The sequence below is a fragment of the Gekko japonicus genome, unplaced genomic scaffold, assembly GCF_001447785.1.
Source record: "Gekko japonicus isolate JY-2015 unplaced genomic scaffold, Gekko_japonicus_V1.1 scaffold639, whole genome shotgun sequence".
Classification (NCBI taxonomy): Eukaryota; Metazoa; Chordata; class Lepidosauria; order Squamata; family Gekkonidae; genus Gekko; species Gekko japonicus.
In genome coordinates, this window is record NW_015176471.1 from 268,470 (window position 1) to 290,634 (window position 22,165).

The window sequence follows — 22,165 nt, forward strand, 5'->3', positions numbered from 1 at the left end:
AATAGCATCGGGGAGAGCACTGCCCCTTGAGGCACTCCGCACTCCAGCGGGTGCCTCCTGGACTGCTGCTCCCCAAGTGCCTCCCGACCTTGGAGAAAGGAAGCAAGCCGTTGCAAGGCAAGCCCCTGTATTCCCATGTCGGCGAGGTGGCGAAGCAGCAACCGAAGGTCGACCGTGTCGAACGCAGCCGGCAGGTCCACCAACATCAGTACTGCCGAACCGCCCTGATCCAGATGTCTCTGGAGATCGTCAGTCAGAGCGACCAGTGCCGTCTCCGTCCCGTGTCCCGGGCGGAAGCCGGACTCACACTAACTCAGCTTAGAGGGAACATTGCGGCCGTGAGCATCGTGGGTCCCCACTTGTATTTACAGATAGCTGTCACTTGCCGAGGCCCGCAAAGCCATGTGCAGAGGGCCCTGGAGGCACATTACATGGTGGTCCTCTACGCGTAGTAGGTTTCCTAGGATCCCAGTTGCCTTCCCCTTGCAGAGAGCCAGCAGGGCGTAGTGGATAAAGAGAGTAGGATCTTTGGAGATCTGGGGATCAAATCCTCACTTCTCCCAGGGAATCTTGCTGGGTGGCCTTGAGCCTCTCTTAGATGGTCAGCCTGGCCTGCCTCACGGGGCTGTTGTGAGAGAATGGAGGAGGGGAAAGCGAGGTTCTAAGCAGCTTTGCGTCCCAGCTGAGAGGTGGGATATAAAGAAATAAATGCTGAAGAAGAATGCGTGAAAAAGTGTTTTGTTAATATGATTTGTAGAGAGGTAAAGTAAAGGTAAAGGTTCCCTTGCTCGAAAGCCAGCCGAGCCCGACTCTAGGGTTGCGTTGCTTATCTCCATTTCAAAGCGGAAGAGCCAGCTCTGTCTGAAGACATTTCCGTGGTCATGTGGCCGGCATGACTAAACACCAAGGTGCACAGAACGCTGTTACCTTCCCACCGAAGTGGTACATATTTATCTACTTGCAATTTCTTGCTTTCGAACTGCTAGGTTGGCAGGAGCTGGAACTAGAGATGAGAGAGAGAGAAGGTTTTATTGTATTTAGCCATAGGCCATTACAAACCACAGGCAGAAGAACACAATAAAACATAAAAACTGTATAAAATAAGATACAGTCCAAACATTATAAATCCATAAAACCGAGGTTATGAACAGTTAATTAATTCACAACATACCCACTAAAATCAGTATTAGCTAGTAGCAGCGTTGGCCCGTATTTTCCTTGCAGCCAAGGCAAATAGAGCCATTTTATTAGATACATCGGCATTGGCATCGGCTAGCAAAAATATAATCTTCTCATGGACTGAGTAAAAGCTTAAAACTGATAAAATACCAGATAAAAATTTTGACCTAGGCTGGGAGTACAATGAGCAATCAAAAATGTAATGGGAGAGATCCTCAATAGCAGAAGAAATATAATTTGTATGGGTTCTGAACATTTTCTTGGTGATGGATCTGAATTACTTAGGTGCAGAGGGTTTGGGGTTTTTTTTTCTTGGGGTGGGGGGCAACTTACTGGTCAGCCACACGGTGCCAGGAATTGGTGCCTCCCCACGTACAGCTTAACGGTGCGGTTCGCAGCACTGACTGGTGTTTACAACCCCAGTGGCTAGCACGGCTCCTTGTGTGACATTCCAGAGGTAAACGTCTGTGCCGCCGAATCTGCTTTCTCTTTCCTTGACCATGCATTCAGACCCCCCAGTTCGGAAGGGCCCCCCGCTGCCCCCAGCCCACGTCTACGCGGAATCCAACAGCTCCACGTCCATCTGGCTGCGGTGGAAGAAACCCGATTTCACCACGGTGAAGATTGTCAATTACACCGTGCGCTTCAGCCCTTGGGGTCTGAAGAACGCCTCGCTCGTGACGTACTACACGAGGTAAGAGAGTGGTGGAGAACCTACACGGGGGCTGTCCGGTTGGGACCAGAACCAATCTGAGGGTTGTCCGGCCTTTCCCCTGGGCCAGCCGGGGAGATTCAGAACGAGTTCTTGCCTTGTCCTGAACAAACACCCCCTGCAGCCTCCAGTCCTGTGGGAGACGGGGTGGCAGGCAGGGTAACCCTGGGGTTTATTTACTTACTTATATAAACCATTTTTATGCTGACATTAGGTTGGCAAACTGCTCTCTGCAAGCCTCAGGAGTGTACTCAATACTTCGTAGTAGATAACGCAATGAAAATGTCGAGACAGTGTGCGACTGCAATTAAAAAGGCCAACGCTATGCTGGGGATTATTAGGAAGGGACCTGAAAACAAATCAGCCAGTATCATTATGGCCCTGTATAAATCAATGGTGCGTCCTCATTTGGAGTACTGTGTGCAGTTCTGGTTAATAATGAGACAGCAAACCAAGGTCTCCATCCAGTCCAGGAGGAGTCATTGTCTTGAGCCTCATTATCAGTTGCGATTCAGCAGCCTCTCTTCCTAATCTTCCTCTGAAATTCCTACAGAGAACTGCTACTTTTAGGTCAGTCACTCAATGCCCTGGAAGGTTAAACTGTCCCCCCGCTGGTTTTTGAATGTTGTGGCGGTTCCTAATGTCAGACTTATGTCCATTAATGTTTTTTTTTCCAAAGAGATTGGCCTGCTTGTCCAGTTTAGAGAGTGGAAGGGCAATGGCTGACCCGTGATGGCATCTATCACGTTAGAGAATGAGCAGGAGTAGGAACCTGAGATGGTATGGTAATAGCTGATGTTGCTGGATCCACTGATGGTGTTGCTAGGATCTGTAGGAGAACCCGGATACAGGCTCGTTTCATCCCAGTCTTCCTCAGGAATGATCTTATTATCTTCAGAGGTGTCAGCTTGATACAACTTAGTGTTATGCTGGGAGTAGGCCAATCCTTAAATTCTTTTTTTTTCTTCAAAAACAATTTATTAGGATATATTAAGTGGTTAAGATGCTGAACTGCAGGCTGTGGAAGGTCAGTAGTTCAGCAGTTCAAGACCCGGGTGCCGCAAGACAGGGTGAGCTCCCGTCTCTAGTTCCAGCTCCTGCCAACCTAGCAGTTCGAAAGCAAGAAATTGCAAGTAGATAAATAGGTACCACTTTGGTGGGAAGGTAAGAGCGTTCCGTGCGCCTTGGTGTTCAGTCGTGCCGGCCACATGACCACGGAAACGTCTTCGGACAGCGCTGGCTCTTCGGCTTTGAAACGGAGATGAGCACCGCAACCCTAGAGTCGGATTCGACTGGCTTTCGAGCAAGGGAACCTTTACCTTTACCTTTTACAACATATTATTTTTTGTTATACATCCTTTCTTCTCTCCCCCCCCCCTTTTCTGGCTTCCCACAGTGCTCCAACCTCCAGCCCATTTCTTAGTTTTGTTTCTATTTTCCACTTATCTTCTAGTCATAGTCTACCGGTAACGCTTCTTTCTACTAGTATTTTCTCTTAATTAACTTTCATCTAATAACATTAACTTTTCAATAATTGTCAAAGCAAATTAAATTGTCCTTTACATCCCAATATTTTTCTAGATACTCTTTAAAGTCTTTCCAATCTGCATAGAATTCTTCTGCCTCAAGGTTCTTAAGTTTCCTTGTCATTTTGTCCATTTCAACCATGAATCTTAATTTCTTTATCCATTCCCCTTCCGGGATTCTGTCTTGTTTCCAACATTGTGCATAGGTCATTCTAGCAGTTGTGATCATATACCACATCAGTGTTCTTTTCTGCACATTAACTTCTTCCATTTTAAGTCCCAACAGCAATATTTCAGGTTCTTTTTTAAAGTTACATTTTACAATTTTTTTCCATTTCTTTATGTATCTCAGCCCAAAAACTTCTTGCCTTGTCACATGTCCACCACATATGATAAAAGGAGCCTTCCATTTTTTTTTACATTTCCAACATTTGTTTGACATATTACTATTTATATTTGCAATCTTTTCTGGTGTCATGTACCATCTATACATCATCTTATAACAATTTTCTTTTAAATTATTACATGTTGATATTTTCATAGCATTTTCCCATAAAAATTCCAAAGTTGCCATATTGATTTCTTTGTTCATATTAACTGCCCACTTTATCATTTGCTCTTTAACGGTTTCGCCAGTCCTTAAATTCTTAACTTCTTCTCTAACGTAAAGGTGTCCCTTGCTCGAAAGCTAGTCGAATCTGACTCTAGGGGGCGGTGCTCATCTTACTAATGCTGATTTCTCCACGCCGACTACCCCTCTGCGTATCAGAACTGATCCAGTCACACCTGCTATTGTCATTTGCCCGCTATTGTCATTCTTGGTATCTGGAATCACTCCAGTCTCCCAAATATTCCAGCTGTATCTGAAGGAGTGAGCAGCCACTCAGGAAAGCTGCTGCCGGCCACCAATTTTGTTAGTCTTCAAGGTGCTACTGTGCTCTTGCTCTTTTCCATTTAAAGGGGTCTTTATAAACTCATGGGGCCTGCCAAGTCTGTCACTTTGAGGGCCACCCAGCCCGCGTCCCTCTCGTTATCGTAAGTGTGACAAGTTCCCGTCATCATATGTTTTCCCCAGACGAGCGTTCCTTTTTCCCAACAGTTCCGACGAAGACATCCTCATCAGCGGCCTGAAGCCGTTCACCAGGTACGAGTTCGCAGTGCAGTCGAACGGCGTCGGCATCGACGGGCCATTTGGAAATGTGGTGGAGTGGTTCACCCTTCCAGACAGTGAGTACAGAAGCTGCAGATTTGGGGGAAAGGACTGGGGATTGAGGGGCATGAGGAGATCTGTTGTGTAAAATGTATTTTATTTGGGGGTATCTTTGCATGTGTGTGTGTGTGTGTGCATGCACGCCTGTGCCTGGAAGTCATGGCGGCCTCTGGCGACTCCTGCTGGGGCAGAGAGGTGGCTTGCTATGCGTGTCTCCGCATCCTGCTGATGTGACCTTGGGTCAGTCACAAGCTCTGGCACAGCTGTCCTTGAAAAAGAGCAGTTTGTGTCAGAGATCTCTCAGCCCCACCCACCTCACAGGGTGTCTGTTGTGGGGAGGGGAAGGGAAAGGAGTTTGTAAGCCGCTCTGAGACTCCAAGTGAAGGGAGGGGTATAAATCCAATCTCTTCTTCTTCTTCTTCTTCTGCATCCCAGTCCTGGTTTTCCTTTGGAGGTCTCCCGTCCAAACACTTGCCAGAGTCAGCCCTGCTTAGCTTCCAAGATCTGATGAGATCGGGCTTGCCTGGGCTATCCAGGTCAGGTCTAGAAGATCCATCTTGGTAGCAGATTCGCCATGTGTGCATTCCATGCATCTGTGGCGTGGTTTAAGGTTTGACATATAAATTAGCATCTGGCACAGAAGGCAATCTGTTTTTTAAGCAAGCTTCTATTCATCATGATGACTGAACAAAATCTGAAAATGAGTAGAAGCCAGAGTAGTTTCAACTTCTCATCCTACTTCCAAATTACGGGTGGGCAAAACCCATCTAGTTTGGTGTAATGGTTAAGTTTGCGGACTCTAATCTGGAAGGACCGGGTTGGATTCCCCCACTCCTCCACTTGCACCTGGCTGGATGACCTTGGACAAGCCATCGTTCTGGCAGAGCTGTTCTTGAAAGAGAGCAGTTTTTGTCAGAGCTCTCTCAGCCCCACCTACCTCACAGGGTGTCTGTCTGTTGTGGGGAGGGGAAGGGAAAGGAGTTTGCAAGCCGCTCTGAGACTCCCTTGGGTAGTGAAGGGCGGGATACAAATCCAATCTCCTTCTTCTTCTTCTCTTCATTCTTAGTTCCTCATTTCACAAAGGGCACAACTTCATGAACTACTCGCCATTTTAAGATGAATTCTAGAGCGCCCGGTGTTTTCAAAAAATTTATCCTCAAGCACTTGGGGTCCCAGTGCTGATCGGATTCTCCATTGAAGGGGATGGGGGGGTGTTCATGTGTAAGGCCAGCCCCCTTGTACCCCATTCTGGTCTGAAACGGCCCCATTTGATCTTTGATCAAATGTTCTGTTTGATCTCTACTTTCGATCTTCAGGACGCAGTTGAAGATGGTTTTATTTAGGACCCCATTTGGTTAATTTCACCAGGAGTCCTGAGTTGTGATTTTAAATTTTGGTTTTTATGTTCTATAATGGATTTTGTTTTATGTACTTTATCTATGATGTAAGTCAGGGGTCATTTCGTAGAAAAAGAGGTGCAGGAGCTCATTAGCATAACTTATTTGCATATGCCACACCCCCTGACATCACCGGAAGTGTGTCAGAAGGCAACACCCACCGCTCAGGCTCCACTGGACTGTTTTGGATTGCTAGCTACTGTGGGGGGGGACGTGCAGATCTTTCCTTGCAGAGGAGGGAGAGCTTGTATCTGAATAAAACTTGGTCTTAAAGGTGCCACTGGACTGTTTTGGACCGGGGGGGGGGGGGGGCGGCGGGTAACGCCGAAAAAAAAGTTTGATGTAGTGGTTAAGTGCACGGACTCTAATCTGGGAGAACCGGGTTTGATTCCCCACTCCTCCACTTGCACCTGGCTGGATGACCTTGGGCAAGCTGTAGCTCTGATAAGGAGCTGTTCTTGAAAAAGAGCCATTTCCGTCAGAGCTCTCTCAGCCCCACCCACCTCACAGGGTGTCTGTTGTGGGGAGGGGAAGGGAAAGGAGTTTGTAAGCCGCTCTGAGATACCTTTCGGTAGTGAAGGACGGGGTATAAATCCAATCTCTTCTTCTTCTTCTTCTTCTTCTTCTTCTTGCTCTGACTGAGGGCTGCTGGGAGCAGGGGGGTGAGGCTTGTTGCATGTGCCCGCCCCCTGGGGTCTTTACTGCCGGAGCTCCGCTCCTGTGCGCTCCTGCAGGAAATGACCCCTGATGTAAGTCACCTTGAGCTTTGCAAGGAAGGAAGGAGGCTAATAAAGGTTTTAAATAAAATAAATAAATATTTCCCCCACTGGGAAACTTAGAAGTACGAATCCCTGTATATTTGCCAGTAGGGGCTCAATAGTGGCTTCCCAGAGTCCTTTAAGATCAGAAGAGGTTGGTGGAGAGCCTTCTCCTTGTGCTGTGATCCCAAACAGCACTGGCCCTCTCGGTGCCTGAAAATTAAATTTAAAGTCTGTTGGGAGCTTCCTTTATAGAACCACCAGGATCGCATGTCGTTAGAAGTTTAGTACTGGGAACGGGGAACTTTCACAATGCTTGTTTCGCGGCCTTGCCGAATGTTCGTCATGTCGTCTCCCCTTTGCCTTGTTTCCCGTTCGCTCAGGGCCATCCACGCCTCCCTCGGACCTGCGGCTGCACCCCCTCAACGCCTATGCCGTCCAGGTCCACTGGTGTCCCCCGTCAGAACCCAACGGCATAATCGTGGAGTATGTGATCCTGTACAATGCCAACAACACGCAACCGGATGAGATGTGGACTCTCCTGACAAGAGAGGGTGAGTTGTCAGTGGAGGCACGAGGAAGACGGTATATAGTGTGGATGTGTACCGCTTGCCAAGAAGAACCTGGATTCTGTTCGTAACTCCCTGGCCACTGTTCATCTCACAAGCGGTGCATCCACAGTGCCCTGAACAGGGTTCTGAAATGGTTGAGCATCTGAAGGAAATGGACTTTGCTAGGGCTTGGATTAAAGCTTTTTCTTTAAAGAAAAGGTTTTAGAATCTGAGGGAGGATCTACTCGGGCTTATCCAGGCAGATACACATTACAGCCAATGGGATCAACTATTGGAAAAGAAAACGAAATGCCTAGGAATAATGAATGATATGATTAAAAATATAGACACTAAAGACGTTAGAAGACAAATTTAAAAATCTGTAAGGAAATTGGATGTTACAAGCACGTCTATTAGGGTGTCTTCACGTGTCTCCAATTGCACTTTACTGTCTTGTATCGCCATTGATCTTAATGCTTTTAATTGATGCATCTGTAATTTTATAAGATGTATATTGTTTTATTAGTTTTATGGGAGCCGCCCTGAGCTCGCCTTTGGTCAAATTAATAAATCATAAATAAATAAATTCATTTGGGAATTCCCCTCCCGATGCAACTGCCAAAATATTTTTATCAATTGACAGTCGCAAAACTAAGAAGAGCTTTTACTTTGGCAAGACTGAATGTTCTTCCCTCGGCAGTTTTGGAGGGCAGCTATAATATTTATTTATTTATTTATTATATTTATTTATTATATTTATTATATTTATACCCCGCCCATCCCGCGAACAGGCTCAGGGTGGCTAACACAAGCGGTACAATGTACCTAATTGGTATAACCATAAAAATTAAAACTACATAACATACATACTCATTCATGTACATTACAATCTCTCCTTATATATAATTGAATTGATTGGACTTCACTCCATTCCACACCTCAAACTCCCCCCCCCCGCAAGGCAGTTGGAATTTTCAGTTGCATACCTCATAGGGGAGAGGAAAATGGGTAACAACGGTTACCACTCTCCAGGTGAGGGCTACAGATAACTCAAACATACAAATGCTCTTCAGGTAGCAGAGATCAGTCCCTCTGGAGAAAACAGTGGACTCTGTCATTAAACCCTGCTGAGGTCGCCACGGGAAACTGACACTGTTTGCCCAAAGCCAGAGCACTCTCCCAGAGCCTCTTTCTAGATCCCGTTGTATTTATTTCCGCAACGGGCATTATTTCTAGTTAGTAATAAAGTGCTCGCAGTGCTAAAAATTTGATGGCGTGCTTTCAGATCTAAATCCATGTTGTTCGTCCGGTCATCATCCCTTGAGCCAATGGGCCTAGTGATACATCTGGGCCAGTCCTAGGATCCAGAAGTTCAATAGGATCATGGATAGTAACCGTAGTGGCGGCTCCTATTTAAAGGCCTGGCGGAAGAGCTCCGTCTTACAGGCCTTGCGGAACTGTAATAGATCCCGCAGGGCCCTGATCTCCTCCGGGAGATAAAGTATCATACTCTAATGGAACATGCAGGTGCTCGTATCATATAATCAAAACCATTGAACATATGGTTATGGAGTGCCCTGTATTCAGTGGGTTGAGGGCTAGTTTAGTCACCCCTTTACTTAAAGATACAGAACTGCTAAACGTGTGAGCCCGGGTGTCATGGCTACTATCGGACACCAATGATCGTGGTCACCGTCTCAATGGCAAAATTAATAGGTGCAATGGAAATAATACTGAACAAGGTCTTTTAAAATATTTTATTTGGTTCTAATTTCTGCTTAAGGTGATAGCCGTATGAGCAGTACTAGATAGATAGATAGACTTTGCATCTTCTTTCTTCTTGCTTTTGTCTCTCCCGCAGGCAATACGTTCAGCACCGAAGTACACGGGCTGGAGAGTGACACCAGGTACTTCTTCAAGATGGGAGCAAAGACGGTCGTCGGGTCCGGCCCATACTCAAACGTGAAGGATGTGCAGACCCTGCAGGAGCGGTTTTCAGGTACCGGATTGTCACGTCTTGGGATGGCTGTTCCTTATGTTTTCTTCACTCTCGCTGCGCTGTCACATCGCTGGGATTCGTACCCATGCAGAAGCTGCTTTGGAACGTTCTAGAACTTGAGAGCCAGTGTGGTGTCGTGGTGAGAGAGTCGGACTAGGATCTAGGGAGCCAGACCCCTGCTCTGCTGGGTAATTTTGGGCCAGTCACACATTTTCAGCCTAACCTACCTCACAGGCTTGTTGTAAGGGTAAAATAGAAGAGAGGAGAATGCCAGTATGCCACGATGGAGAAAGGTAAAGATTTCCCTTGCTCGAAGGCCAGTTGAGTCCGACTCTAGGGATGCGGTGCTCACCTCCGTTTCCAAGCCGAAGAGCCCGCGCTGTCCGAAGACTTCTCCATGGTCATGTGGCCGGCATGACTAGACACAGAGGCGCACGGAACGCTGGTTACCTTCCCACCGAAGGGGTACCTGTTTATCTACTTGCAATTTCTTGCTTTCGAACTGCTCAGTTGGCAGGAGCTGGGGCCAGAGACGGGAGCTCACTGCGTCATGCGGCACTCGGGTCTCGAACTGCCGAACTACCGACCTTCCGGTCTGCAGCTCAGCGTCTCAACCGCTTGAGAAAGGCCAGTTATAAATGAAGGAAACGATTCAGCAAACACACTTTAGTCTAGAAATGGCTGTCCGGCCCTGGGAGGGCTGTCCCATAGGCACGCGCACATGGATAGGGGCAGAATCCCTCTCTACTCTGTTCTTTCTCCTCTGCAGCTTTAGCAACAACTAAAAGAACATTCACCCTAAACTGGAAGGCCCATTATAGCCTGATCGGGTCAGATCTCAGAAGCGAAGCAGGGTCGGCCCTGGTTAGTACTTGGATGGGAGACCACCAAGGAAGTCCGCGGTTGCTACGCAGAGGCAGGAAATGGCAAAACCACCTGTTTGTCTCTTGCCTCGACCTGGGTTGCCCAGGCTGTCCGGATCTCATCAGATATCAGAAGCGAAGCCCAGCAGGAACTCATTAGCATAATGGGCGACACCCAACAGCAGGAACTCATTAGCATATTAGGCCACATCCCTGACAGTGCAGCTTGTTAGCCTATTAGGCCACGCCCCCATGCCTTCCCTTGGCTTGCCTGGGCGCCCAGCAGCTGCAGGGAGCCTGGGCAAGCCGGCCCTTGGACAGGCACGGGGAGGCATTTAAATTCCTCCTCGGTTTTTCCAGGGCCCCCCTGGCCCCCCCGCCTCGGAGTTGCCCATGGGGGGGGTCGCTCTCCAGGCCTTCCCTCTGTAGCCACACATGAAGAGGTTTTGGCTGTCGTGGGCGTGGCCAACTCTGAAGCCGGCCGGAACGCCGTTCCCGTGCGTTCCTGCCCAGAAATAGCCCTGCCTGCACCTCCATTTCTACGAAATGACCCCTGGGAATGCCCCTTGCCAGACTGGAAGCGCTGACTCTCTGCTCTTTCCTCTGCCTCTGCCAGATCTCTTGGACGTTCACTCGGTCACCGGGATCATCGTGGGAGGCTGCCTGGGCCTGCTCTGCATTCTCTTCTGCATGTGCGCCACCTTCCACAGCAACAAACCGAGGTAGGTCCCGCTCAGGGCTCTTTTTGCAGCAGGAGCTCATTTGCATATCAGGCGACACCCCCCCTAACGTAGCCAATCCTCCAAGAGCTTACAGCAGCCCCTGTAAGAAGAGCTCTGTAAGCTCTTGGAGGATTGGCTCCGTTAGGGGTGTGTGGCCTAATATGCAAAGGAGTCATGGTGGTATCACTCCCACGCCCTGATGGCACGTTTAACACTGTTTCCCACCGTGCCCTGGGCCGCATTGAGCAGAAGGGCACCAAGAACTTAATTTTCAGGCCCCGATTCCGATCTGCTCACAGCTTAAGTCCTCCCTCGGCTCTGACGCACAAGCAACCTGTGTGTCAGAGCAGAGGGGAGACATAACGGCCCTAAGGTACCACTGTCTGGGAAAATGTATGTGCAGCTTGTCAGTACATGTGCAGTTCACCATGCGTCAGGCCCGTAGCTACGGTGTGGGGGTTTTCGGGGCTCTGCCCCCTTTCTTAGAGACACGGCTCCACAAGAATTTCTCCTGTAAATGCTTTTTCCAGTCATTTTTTTTAAAGGGCACACGCTCCTTTAAGCAGAGCGGGGTGCTGTCGTTGACTAATTCCCGCACGGAGCAAGGGGGTTGGAGTAGGTGACCTCTGGGAACACTTCTAACTCTGTGTCAAGAAAGTGGTCTCCTTTAAGAGAGTTTTTCCGCCTGAGTGTTGGCTTTCTTGACTCTAGAAGTCATCACCCCCCACCTGCCAGCTTGTTCTCAGAGTTGTTGCTTAGGCTGGCAGAAGTGATTAACTTGCAGCAGCTGAGAACTGTCATCTAAAGTGGCTGGCAGCTTGCAATGTAGAGCTCTATCCTGGTAGCAGCTTTCTATTGGCTCAATGGCTTTCCTTTCTGCACTGAGAAGTTCAGCCCCACCAGGGGGGGAAATTGCCCCACAAGCCACAAAATCCTGGCTACAGGCCTCCCATGTGTACTGATGAGCTACACATAAATGTGTCCAGTAGGGCAGATAGTGGTATCTTGGGGCCCTTTCAGGTTGGGGAAATGAGGCAAGGGGAGCTAAAGCTTCCTCTCCACTTGCCCTGTGGTCCAATCGAAGGCAGTTTCCTCTATTCCTGTATCCAGGTGTGGCGCCCAGGCAGTGAGCGCTAATTTTTGTTCATCTTTTGCAGGGCGTCAGTGCCAGGTCTGGATGCCCAAGCCGCTGGGAACCACGTGTACTATCTCCGGAACCGGCAGCCGCTGCCTCCCACCGTGACTCCATCCGATTCTCATGAGCTGCAGTCTCTCATGTCCCCGCTGCCTGAGCATGCTCCGTCACCCCCCAAAGACGTCATGGAACTGACGGAAGCGCAGGGCCTTATCCGGGGCCATCTTTTGGAGGACAGTGCCAGCCACGTCAAAAGGAAGGTATTGGTTTATTTAATATGTTGTTTGCATAATATGTTTAATATCCCGACCTTTCTGCACAGAGGCCGGGCCATTGTACATTGATCCCCTGCCCTCCATTTTATACGCACAACGACCCTGTGAGGTAGGTTGGACCGAGAGAGAGAAAGAGAGTTGAGTGTATGACTGGCCCAAGGTAACCCACAACAGAACAAGGATTTGAACCTGGGTCTCCAAAGCCCGAATCCCATTCTAACCACTATGCCACACTGCCCCTTACTTCTCGTGGGACTCTTTTGTTATGCTTTATTTGATGAATGTTTGTGAGCACTGCAGTGGCCCCCACGTCCAGTTTTCTAGATGTTTTGTCATGCAATTAGGACTTGTCTTTGGTATTAGCAACCCACTGCCAAGGTGTGTAATATTACCAGAGGCGTAAGCATCATTTAAAAACAGAATTACGATATGGAGTTTCAAATGTGAATTATGCATCCGGCATACCCCTAAGTCATTAAACTAGTCTGTTGCCGGAATTTACTGTCAAGTTCGTTCTCCTGTATCATGAAATAAATTATAGTTGCTGAATTACATGTACGGCTCTTAAGACCGTACATTTCATCACAGTGCTCACATTTTAATCCACCGTCCCTTCCTGAAGGGTCCCACCTGTAAATCTAGAAGATGTTGATAGGGGAAGATCAGGGCATCGTATTCTTCAGGCGCAGCCGGGTTCACGCAGTTTAAAAGAGGTTGTCCCTTCCAGGTTTCCCAGTTTATCGCAACTCACTCTGTGTGGGGGCTGCCTTTGAAAACGGCTCGGAAGCATCTTTTCGGTTGTTTCCCCGTTGGGCGTGTGCTGGCTTCATGGCTGATGTTGCTGCTCGATTCTGAATTGTTTCTTATTACGCTGCTCTCTTTTTGCTCATTGCTATTTCCCCCCCCATGATTGCATTACTTTGTGGCTGTGAACTGCCCTGGGCCCAGTGGCTGCCGCTCGAAAAGTTAGAACAAACCAGGGCTCTAGTCGGGGGGGAGCTCTCAGGTACGGAGCTCCGGAAGAGAACCTCTAGGGGGCGGGGCGGTCACGTGGTGAAGCCCCGCCCCCTTCTTTACCCCGCCCTCTGCTTCGATCCTCATTCCGTTTGGGAATGAGGATGAAGCAGGAGGGTAAGTAGCCGGGCCTTCTGACACACTTCCGGTGATGTCAGGGGGTGTGGCCTTCTGTCACTTCCGGTGATGTCAGGGGGCGTGGCATATGCAAATAAGTTATGCTAATGAGTTATGCTAATGAGCTCCGGCAGCTCTTTTTCTACAACAAGACCCCTGGAACAAACCATGGCGGAGATGTGGAATTTGATAAACAAGTTCCTTCCCCCATTTTCCTACCCTGTATTCCCGGATAAATGGAAGGAAAAGCACCCCTTCCTATAGTGACAAAGGCCGCCGTCGCCGCGGCTTGGGTCTCAGACTCCATCTTGCTTCCCCCGGGACCATCCCATTGTGTTCTGCGGGAGAAAACGGTGACTTACGCAGATGCCATGAGGAGGTGTTCCAGACGGTCGTCTTTTCTTGGGGACGAGGGGCCAGGCCCACCTTTGCCCCTTCTGCGTTGTTCCAACTTCTGTCGGTTTTTGTTCTGGGATTCCTTTCGCGCTTTTGGTTATACTCCGGACGAGTTGTTTGCCTGATGAAAGCTTTCCCACCCCCCCACCGCCGTTTAATTCTTCGCAGTGTCTGGAGCGTTTCATTTCATTAGGGAATGTCTAATTGGACTAATTTAGTTAATCTGTTTACGCCGGTCTTTGTAGGCCTTAGAGAACGTGTCAAGTAATTAGGAGATCAACTCCAGCAAGTGCACGGCGAGCGCGTGGGGTTTCACGTTTGCGCACCCCCAGTGTCGAACTCCCCGACATCACGTGCGACTGGTTATCAAATGGAAACTCAAGGGGGGGTGGGCTGGTGGGGGGGGGCTGTGGTTTTAGCTCAGCAGTCATTTTTGGCTAAAGCAGATTTGCCGGGAATGATGTCCATGTGACAGAGAGTTGATCTTGGACCTGGGTTCGAGTTCTGCCCCTGCCACGGATTTGGCGCAGGGCCTTCTCTCTCATACCCCTGACTTGGGTGGCCCAGGGTAGCTGATCTTGTCAGAACTCGGATGCTGTGCAGGGCTGGTCCTGGTTAGTACTTGGATGGGAGACCTCCAAGAAAGTCCAGGGTCGCTACGCAGGGGCAGGCGATGGGAAACCACTTTTGTTCCCTCTTGCCTTGGAAATCCTACAGGGTCACCATAAGTCGGCTGCAACTTTTCCACCGCTTTCCTCCACCACTTCTCTCTTATATGTTGTTATTGTTTGTAAAATGAGAATACTAGTCCCAGTTTGGCGTAGAGGTTTAAGTGTGCGGACTCTAATCTGGGAGAACCGGATTTGATTTCCCCACTCCTCCACATGCAGCTGCTGGATGACCTTGGGCAAGCCATAGTTCTGATAAGAGCTGTTCTTGAAAAAGAGCAGTTTCTGTCAAGAGCTCTCTCAGCCCCACCGACCTCACAGGGTGTCTGTTGTGGGGAGGGGAAGGGAAAGGAGTTTGTAAGCCGCTCTGAGACTCCTTTGGGTAGTGAAGGGCGAGGGTATAAATCCAATCTCCTCCTCCTCCTCCTCCTCCTCTTCTTCTTCCTCTTCCTCCTCTTCCTCTTCTTCTTCTTCTTCCTCCTCTTCTTCTTCTTCCTCCTCCTCCTCTTCTTCTTCCTCCTCTTCTTCTTCTTCCTCCTCCTCTTCTTCTTCCTCCTCTTCTTCTTCCTCCTCCTCCTCCTCTTCTTCTTCCTCTTCCTCCTCTTCCTCTTCTTCTTCTTCTTCCTCTTCTTCTTCTTCGTAAAATGAGGATACTTGTCCCAGGAGCCTTGTTCCTGGGCTGGGGGGAAGTAGGGGGTGGTGGCTTTGGCTCATGATCTGAAGCTGGTGCCGAGAGCAGATCCCATAGAGGAACCTGACGGAAACATTTGGGTGAAACCACTCCACATTCATTTGCTTTCCTGGTAGCCACAGCCCCAGCGTATCTATGGGACTGTCTCCTCCAGTACGCCCCCCGAGAGAGCCTCGTGCTCTATTGATAATCTGCTGGGGATATCCCCGGCCGGCCCCAGGGATGTCCGGCTGTCCCCATCCTTTTCGGTCGTGACCCCGACCTGGTGGGACTCTCTGCCAAATGACATCAGGGCCCGGCGGGATCTTATGCCATTCTGCAGGGTCTGTAAGGCGGAGGTGTCCCGCCAGGCTTTTGGTCGAGGGCAGCGATGTTTCTTCCTTGGCTGGCACGCTCCCTTCTCTTCCCCCCCCTTTGAACTGCTGTTCAGCGTTCCCTCTCCCCCTGCCCAGAGTAGGGTTGAAATCTCTGGGATGCCATCATCATGGACTTGGTGTCGTGGTTAAGTGCGCAGACTCTAATCTGGGAGAGCTGGGTTTGATTCCCCACTCCTCCACTTGCACCTGGCTGGATGCCCTTGGGCAAGCCGTAGTTCTGATAAGAGCTGTCCTTGAAAAAGAGCAGTTCCTGTCAGAGCTCTCTCAGCCCCACCTACCTCACAGGGTGTCTGTTGTGGGGAGGGGAAGGGAAAGGAGTTTGTAAGCTGCTCTGAGACTCCAAGTGAAGGGTGGGGTATAAATCCAATCTCTTCTTCTTCTTCTTCTCCTTCCTCCACTTGCACCTGCTGGATGACCTTGGGCAAGCCATAGTTCTGGCACAGCTGTCCTTGAAAAAGAGCAGTTTGTGTCAGAGTTCTCTCAGCCCCACCTACCTCACAGGGTGTCTGTTGTGGGGAGGGGAAGGGAAAGGAGCTTGTAAGCCGCTCTGAGACTCCTTCGGGTAGTGAAGGGTGGGGCATAAATCCAATCTCCTCTTCTTCTTTTACCTCACAGGGTGTCTGTTGTGGGGAGGGGAAGGGAAAGGAGTTTGTAAGCCGCTCTGAGACTCCTTCGGGTAGTGAAGGGTGGGGCATAAATCCAATCTCCTCTTCTTCTTTTACCTCACAGGGTGTCTGTTGTGGGGAGGGGAAGGGAAAGGAGCTTGTAAGCCGCTCTGAGACTCCGAGTGAAGGGCGGGGGATAAATCCAATCTCTTCTTCTTCTGCTGCTTTGGGTCTTTAGTTTTATTAGATTGTTCTTTAGAATTTTAATGTTTTATATGTTTTTATGGCATTATATCCTTGTGTACATAGCCCAGAGCCCGGCGTAAGTGGGGATAGGGTATGATGATGATGATGATGATGATGATGATGATGATGATGATGATAATTTTATTCACAAGAAACAGGTGCCAAAAGCATCTTGGAGAGCCAGTTTGGTGTAGTGGTTAAGTGTGCGGACTCTAATCTGGGAGAACCGGGTTTGATTCCCCCACTCCTCCACACGCAGCTGCTGGTGTGACCTTGGGTAAGTCACAAGTTCTCTCAGAGCTGTTCTCTCAAGAACACTCCTCGAGAGAGCTCTCTCAGCCCCACGTACCTCACAGGGTGTTGGGGAGAGGGGAAGGGGAAGGGATGGTAAGCCGCTCTGAGACTCCTTTGGGTAGTGAAGGGTTAGGGTATGAATCCAATCTCCTCCTCCTCCGCCACCTTCCTCTTCTTCAAAGGTCAAGAATAACCTTTGCTTGGCACGCAGCTCAACGTCTCCATTTAGAGGATTCTGGGATGCTCATTCCACCTCCTCCACCCCTTTCCGTGACCCACTATGGTCTGTTATCCAGCGACTTGATTGCTGAAACTGAATACTAGAACTCGCGGACATCCAAAGAAGCTGATGGGCAGTAGTTTCAGAACGGACAAAAGGAAATACTGCTTTAAACAGAGTGTGATTAAAAGGTAGAATTCAATGTCAGAGGATGTTGTATTTACCACAGGTGTAGACAGCTTTAAAAGGGGATTTGATAGATTCATGGAGGATATGTCTATCAGTGGCCACTAGCTGTGGTGACTGAGGGGAACATCCACATTCAGAGGCACTAAACCTTTGAATCCCAGAGCCACGAGGCAACACTGGGGAAGGCCTCGGCCTCTCTGCCCTGTTGCTGGCCCTCCAGAGGAACTGGCTGGCCACTCTGTGAGACGGGATGCTGGACTAGGTGGACCCCTGGTTTGATCCAGCAGGGCTCTTCTGAGGTCCTTATGCTCTACACTAATGCTCCCTCTAAGCTGTGGAGTCTTGTGAGCAAAACCTCTGCTTTGTGAGCTACCGGCATTAAAGTTGTGAGCGAGCGATTCGGCTGCTGCATAAATCAGTTTGCTCTGGAGCCGTCCCTTCCTGAGCTAAGACAAAAATGTGTGAGCCGGAGGCTAAGAAGCGGTGAGCTAGCTCACACTAACTGAGCTTAGAGGGAACACTGCTCTTAGTTGTTGTTGTTCAGTGGCACAGTCGAGTCCGACTCTTCGCGACCCCATGGACCAGATCCCGCCAGGCCCTCCTGTCTTCCGCCGTCCTCTGAAGTTTGCTCAATTTCATGTTTGTTGCATCCATGACACTGTCTAACCCTCTCATCCTTTGCCGTCCCCGTCTTCTTTGACCTTCAGTCTTTCCCAGCAACTACACCCATTTAAAGGGCAGCTCATAACCATCTCCATATTCCTAATGGCATGGCCAGAGCCGGCTTTGCTGCCCTGACAGGATGCCAAACTAGCTGGGCCCTTGGTCTGGTCCAGCAGGGCTCTTCCCGGATTTCTGAACTGGCCCTGTCCAGGGGATGTAGGGCCATGCAGACGATGGACTGTTGCAGCCGACAGGTCCAGAAAAGCCCCTGCCCTCTTCCTGGCAACTGGCCGTGGGAGCCCAGCAATTGACGAGAGGATTCCCTGCCAATTGCCTCCGGACTCTGAGAAAGGCCTGCCAGAAAGAAAGCCGCTAAGGTGAGAGGCCTTGCGAGACTCTTGACAAGCAGCATCAGAAGACTACCCTAAGGAGCCGCAAAGCGGCTTACACTCACCTTCCCTTCCTCTCCCCACAGCAGGCACCTTGTGGGTCAGGTGGGGCTGAGAGAGGTCTAAGAGAACTTCTCTTGAGACAACCGTGACTGGCCCAAGGTCACCTGGCAGGTTTCATGGAGAGGAGGAGTGGGGGATCAAACCCGGTTCTCCATATAAGAGGCTACCGCTCTTAACCACTAGGCCACGCAGGCTAAGGGGTGTGCTTTGCTCAGTACCAGCTGCGAGTGCCTGCATCGGCCCGGCCAAGAGAGCTCGCGTCTTCTGTCCAATCTCCACCTCTCCGGACAGCCGCTAGAGGGGAGCAGCTGCACAGTCGAGCTTGAAGGCCGGTGGTTTCCTAGGGGAAGGATTCTCCTTTCTGCTCACAGCTCAGGGAGCTTGTGGGGGGGGGGGGATTCCTCCAGTCTTCACGGAGCCCCACAGCTTAGAACTGCTGAGAGGGATGAGGCCCCTTGACGTACGTGGAGGGCTAACTCCAGAGGGGACCAGTGCTCCCTCTAAGCTGTGGAGTCTTGTGAGCAGAAATTCTACTTTGTGAGCCACTGGCACTAAAGATGTGAGCGACCGATTTGGCTGCTGCGTAAATCAGTCTGCTCTGGAGCCCGCCTTCCTGAGCTGAGACAACAATGTGTGCGCTGGAGGCTAAAAAAACGATGAGCTAGCTCACACGAACTCAGCTTAGAGGGAACGCTGGAGGGGACTGCACTTCTTAGTCCGTTGCAGCAAAAATAACCGGGAGTCTTGTGTCACCTAAAAGCCAGATGAGTTTTGCCTGCAGCGTCGTCTTTGGAGAACGGGGTGCAAAAACAGGGAAACGGCCTTCTCCCCAGTTCTTGTGAACAGTCGGCCTACATTTCCGTGTATTTTAATTTTACTTGATTACCTCTCACCTTGTACCATCTGTGTTTCCTCTGTTTCCCGCCCCATTGACAGGCCCCACTATTTCCTAGGGGTTTCTTTGCAACCTCACATAGAAATACCTGCAAGATTTGGGGGGGGGGGGCGGATTACAACCAGCAGTAATGGCCTGTGCAAAATCCCGAGTGGTAATCTATGTTAACGCCTTTTATTAGGATCAAGCAGTGTGACCCAAAGCATTGTGCAAGCTTTTAAGCTCACCAGAACTCTTTTTCATTGGGCTGGATGCTACAAAAATGGGAGGAGAAGAGGTTGTTTGGGGGGGGGGGGTTTGATCTTTAGATCTGGGCTTGCCCGGACTCCTACAGCAGGACTGTCATTCGGATTTGCCATCAGATTCCAGTACTTGTATCCTGAAAAGCAATAAATGATTTTGTTATGCGTATCTCCTTACCTCACGTATCCAGCGCAATGGGCTCTCGTTAGAGTTGCCAACCTCCAGGTGGGAATCCAAACACAACATCCGTGACAAAAATAACGAAGAGTCAATAAAGATATGTGTGCAAAATCATTAACCGTGGTAATTCTGTAGCGAATTCCCTTCTAGTATTGCTCACACGCAACAAATACTGTGCAATATAAACAAATCCGTTTCACAAGGATTGCTTTTTCTGAGCGCGTGGCAGTCACAATTCTTATCAATTTCTACTTATCAACTCTTGAAGAAAACCCCTGTGAAGACCTTGGGTTCTGTTATTAGAGAGTCAGCACGGGGTGTCTGTATGCCCCCTTCCAATTCTGTGATTCTATGACTTTTCATTATTTTTGTCGCAGATGTTGTATTTGGATTTCCACCTCTTCCCGTGATCTCTCATTTTTGGCTTCAACCTCCAGGTGGGGCCTGGCTGTCTCCCAGAATTCCAACTGATATCCAGATGACAGAGATCAGTTCCCCTGGAGAAAATGGCTGCTTTGGAGGGTGGACTCAGGGATTATACCCTGCTGAGGTAGCCTCCCTAGGATCCACCCCCAAAGTCCCAGGAATTTCCCAACCTGGAGTTGGCAACCCTAGTTCTAGTCAACGAAAGCTGACGGCAGAATAAAAACGTATTCGTCTTTAAGACGCCACAAGACTCCCGGTTAGTTTGGGAGGGATAAACCGTCCCATGCAATTGCTCCATTGTGGACTGTATTGGTTTTGACCAAGTGAATTGGGGTGGGGGTGGGAATTAAGTCTCCGAGCCCGCTCCTCTCTTTCTCTGCTCGAAAAAACTCCTGAAAGGCCCTACTGGCCACTTCTGCAAAATCATTTCCTCTCCCCTGGAGGCTTTGATGTGCCAACTAAGCTTAACCCAGCCTGGCTCCAGTTTTTAATATTACTCTGAACAGCTCAACATTCCCACCCACCCCCAAGGTTTCCGTCCATCACTCATCCCTGGGGAAAGCCATTGCTTTCATTCATCTCTTTGTCTTTCACTTTTTATACAAACTGTCCTTGGGAGACACCAGCCTTTGTCCATGTTGCCTGAAAGCAAAACTGGAAGATCCCTCCTCTGTCCGTTCACATTTAGAGTTCAGTGGCCCCTTTGAGAAATTTGTTTTAGAAGAAGAAGAAGAAGAAGAGATTGGATTTATACCCAACCCTTCACTACCCAAAGGTGTCTCAGAGCGGCTTACAAACTCCTTTCCCTTCCCCTCCCCACCACAGACACCCTGTGAGGTGGGTCGGGCTGAGAGAACTCTGACACAAACTGCTGTTTTCCAAGGACAGCTGTGCCAGAGCTTGTGACTGACCCAAGGTCACATCAGCAGGTGCAAGTGGAGGAGTGGGGACTCAAACCCGGTTCTCCCAGATTAGCGTCCGCACACTTAACCACGCCACCAAACTGGCTCTCACTGCTTCAGACAAACACGGCTGACCAACTGGAGCTTTTCTAGCAGGAGATCTTGGGATCCCAGCTTCGAGGTTTGTGTCCGGCTGAATATAATCTGGGGAAAGCACAGCATCTCATTTTTAAAGACTGCGGGATTGCTTGCCTCCTGGAGAAAAGGGAACCATGGTAGGTTTGGCTCCCAATACTAAGATGCGTCAGTCACCTACACTTGGCTATTCAAGCCTCGTCTTCTGATTGCATAATATAAAAAAATTTGCAACAGCTTCCATTATTTCATAATTAGAATTAAACAGAAGAAAGTGAACAACGGAGTCGTCAGAGTGCCAGCTCTTACCCTCTAAAAGTGGAGTAATGAAACGAGATCGGATATCCTTATAGAGGGGGCAATGAAGTATGGTGTGTATCATGGATTCTATATCTTTTAGAGAGCAGGGACAAAGTCTGTCTACATGTGGTATCTGGCGGCACCTCCCTAAAAGCACCTCTGATGGCAGAACATTAAAGTGTGCAAGCGTGTATGCTCTGCGATGGTGTGGGGCTGTTAAACCTGACAGATACTTCGCAGTGGAGCCCATGTCAAAAGTCCCCAACCTGCTTGGGGAGCCTCTGCTGGCTGCACGTTCCTGAAGTTCTTACCTTTCGATGTCGAGAAATCCACGTTTAATGATAGCACAGGCTTGTTTATCTGAAAAGGGGGCTAAATAATCCGGGGATATTCCCATTGTGGAGAGTTTCTCCTCTACATATCTAAGCCATGGAGAGGGGTCATAAGCAGTGTCCCCTCTAAGCTGAGTTCGTGTGAGCTAGCTCATCGTTTTTTAGCCTCCAGCTCACAGATTTTTGTCTCAGCTCGGGAAGGATGGCTCCGGAGCAGACTAATTTATGCAGCAGCCAAATCGCTCGCTCTCAGCTTTAAGGCCAGTAGCTCACAAAGTAGAATTTCCGCTCACAAGACTCCACAGCTTCGAGGGAACATTGGTCATAAGCAGTGTTCCCTCTAAGCTGAGTTAGTGCGAGCCAGCTCACAGTTTTTTACCCTCCGGCTCACACATTTTTGTCTTACCTCAGGAAGGAGGGCGCCAGTCCAGAGCAAACTGATTGATGCAGCAGCCAAATCCACCTGCCTGCTCACAACTTTAACACTGGTAGC

The 22,165-nt window shown here is 49.4% G+C and overlaps 1 protein-coding gene across 1 annotated transcript in view; it reads left to right on the forward strand.

Moving 5' to 3' along the window:
- Window positions 1-22,165, forward strand: part of IGDCC4 (immunoglobulin superfamily, DCC subclass, member 4) — an 82,013-nt gene that overhangs the window by 50,644 nt on the left and 9,204 nt on the right. The window contains exons 13-18 of the mRNA XM_015427136.1: window positions 1,690-1,873; window positions 4,517-4,644; window positions 7,166-7,336; window positions 9,195-9,332; window positions 10,812-10,917; window positions 12,075-12,312. Coding sequence (XP_015282622.1) covers window positions 1,690-1,873; window positions 4,517-4,644; window positions 7,166-7,336; window positions 9,195-9,332; window positions 10,812-10,917; window positions 12,075-12,312 — 965 coding nt within the window. The remainder of the gene's footprint in view (window positions 1-1,689; window positions 1,874-4,516; window positions 4,645-7,165; window positions 7,337-9,194; window positions 9,333-10,811; window positions 10,918-12,074; window positions 12,313-22,165) is intronic.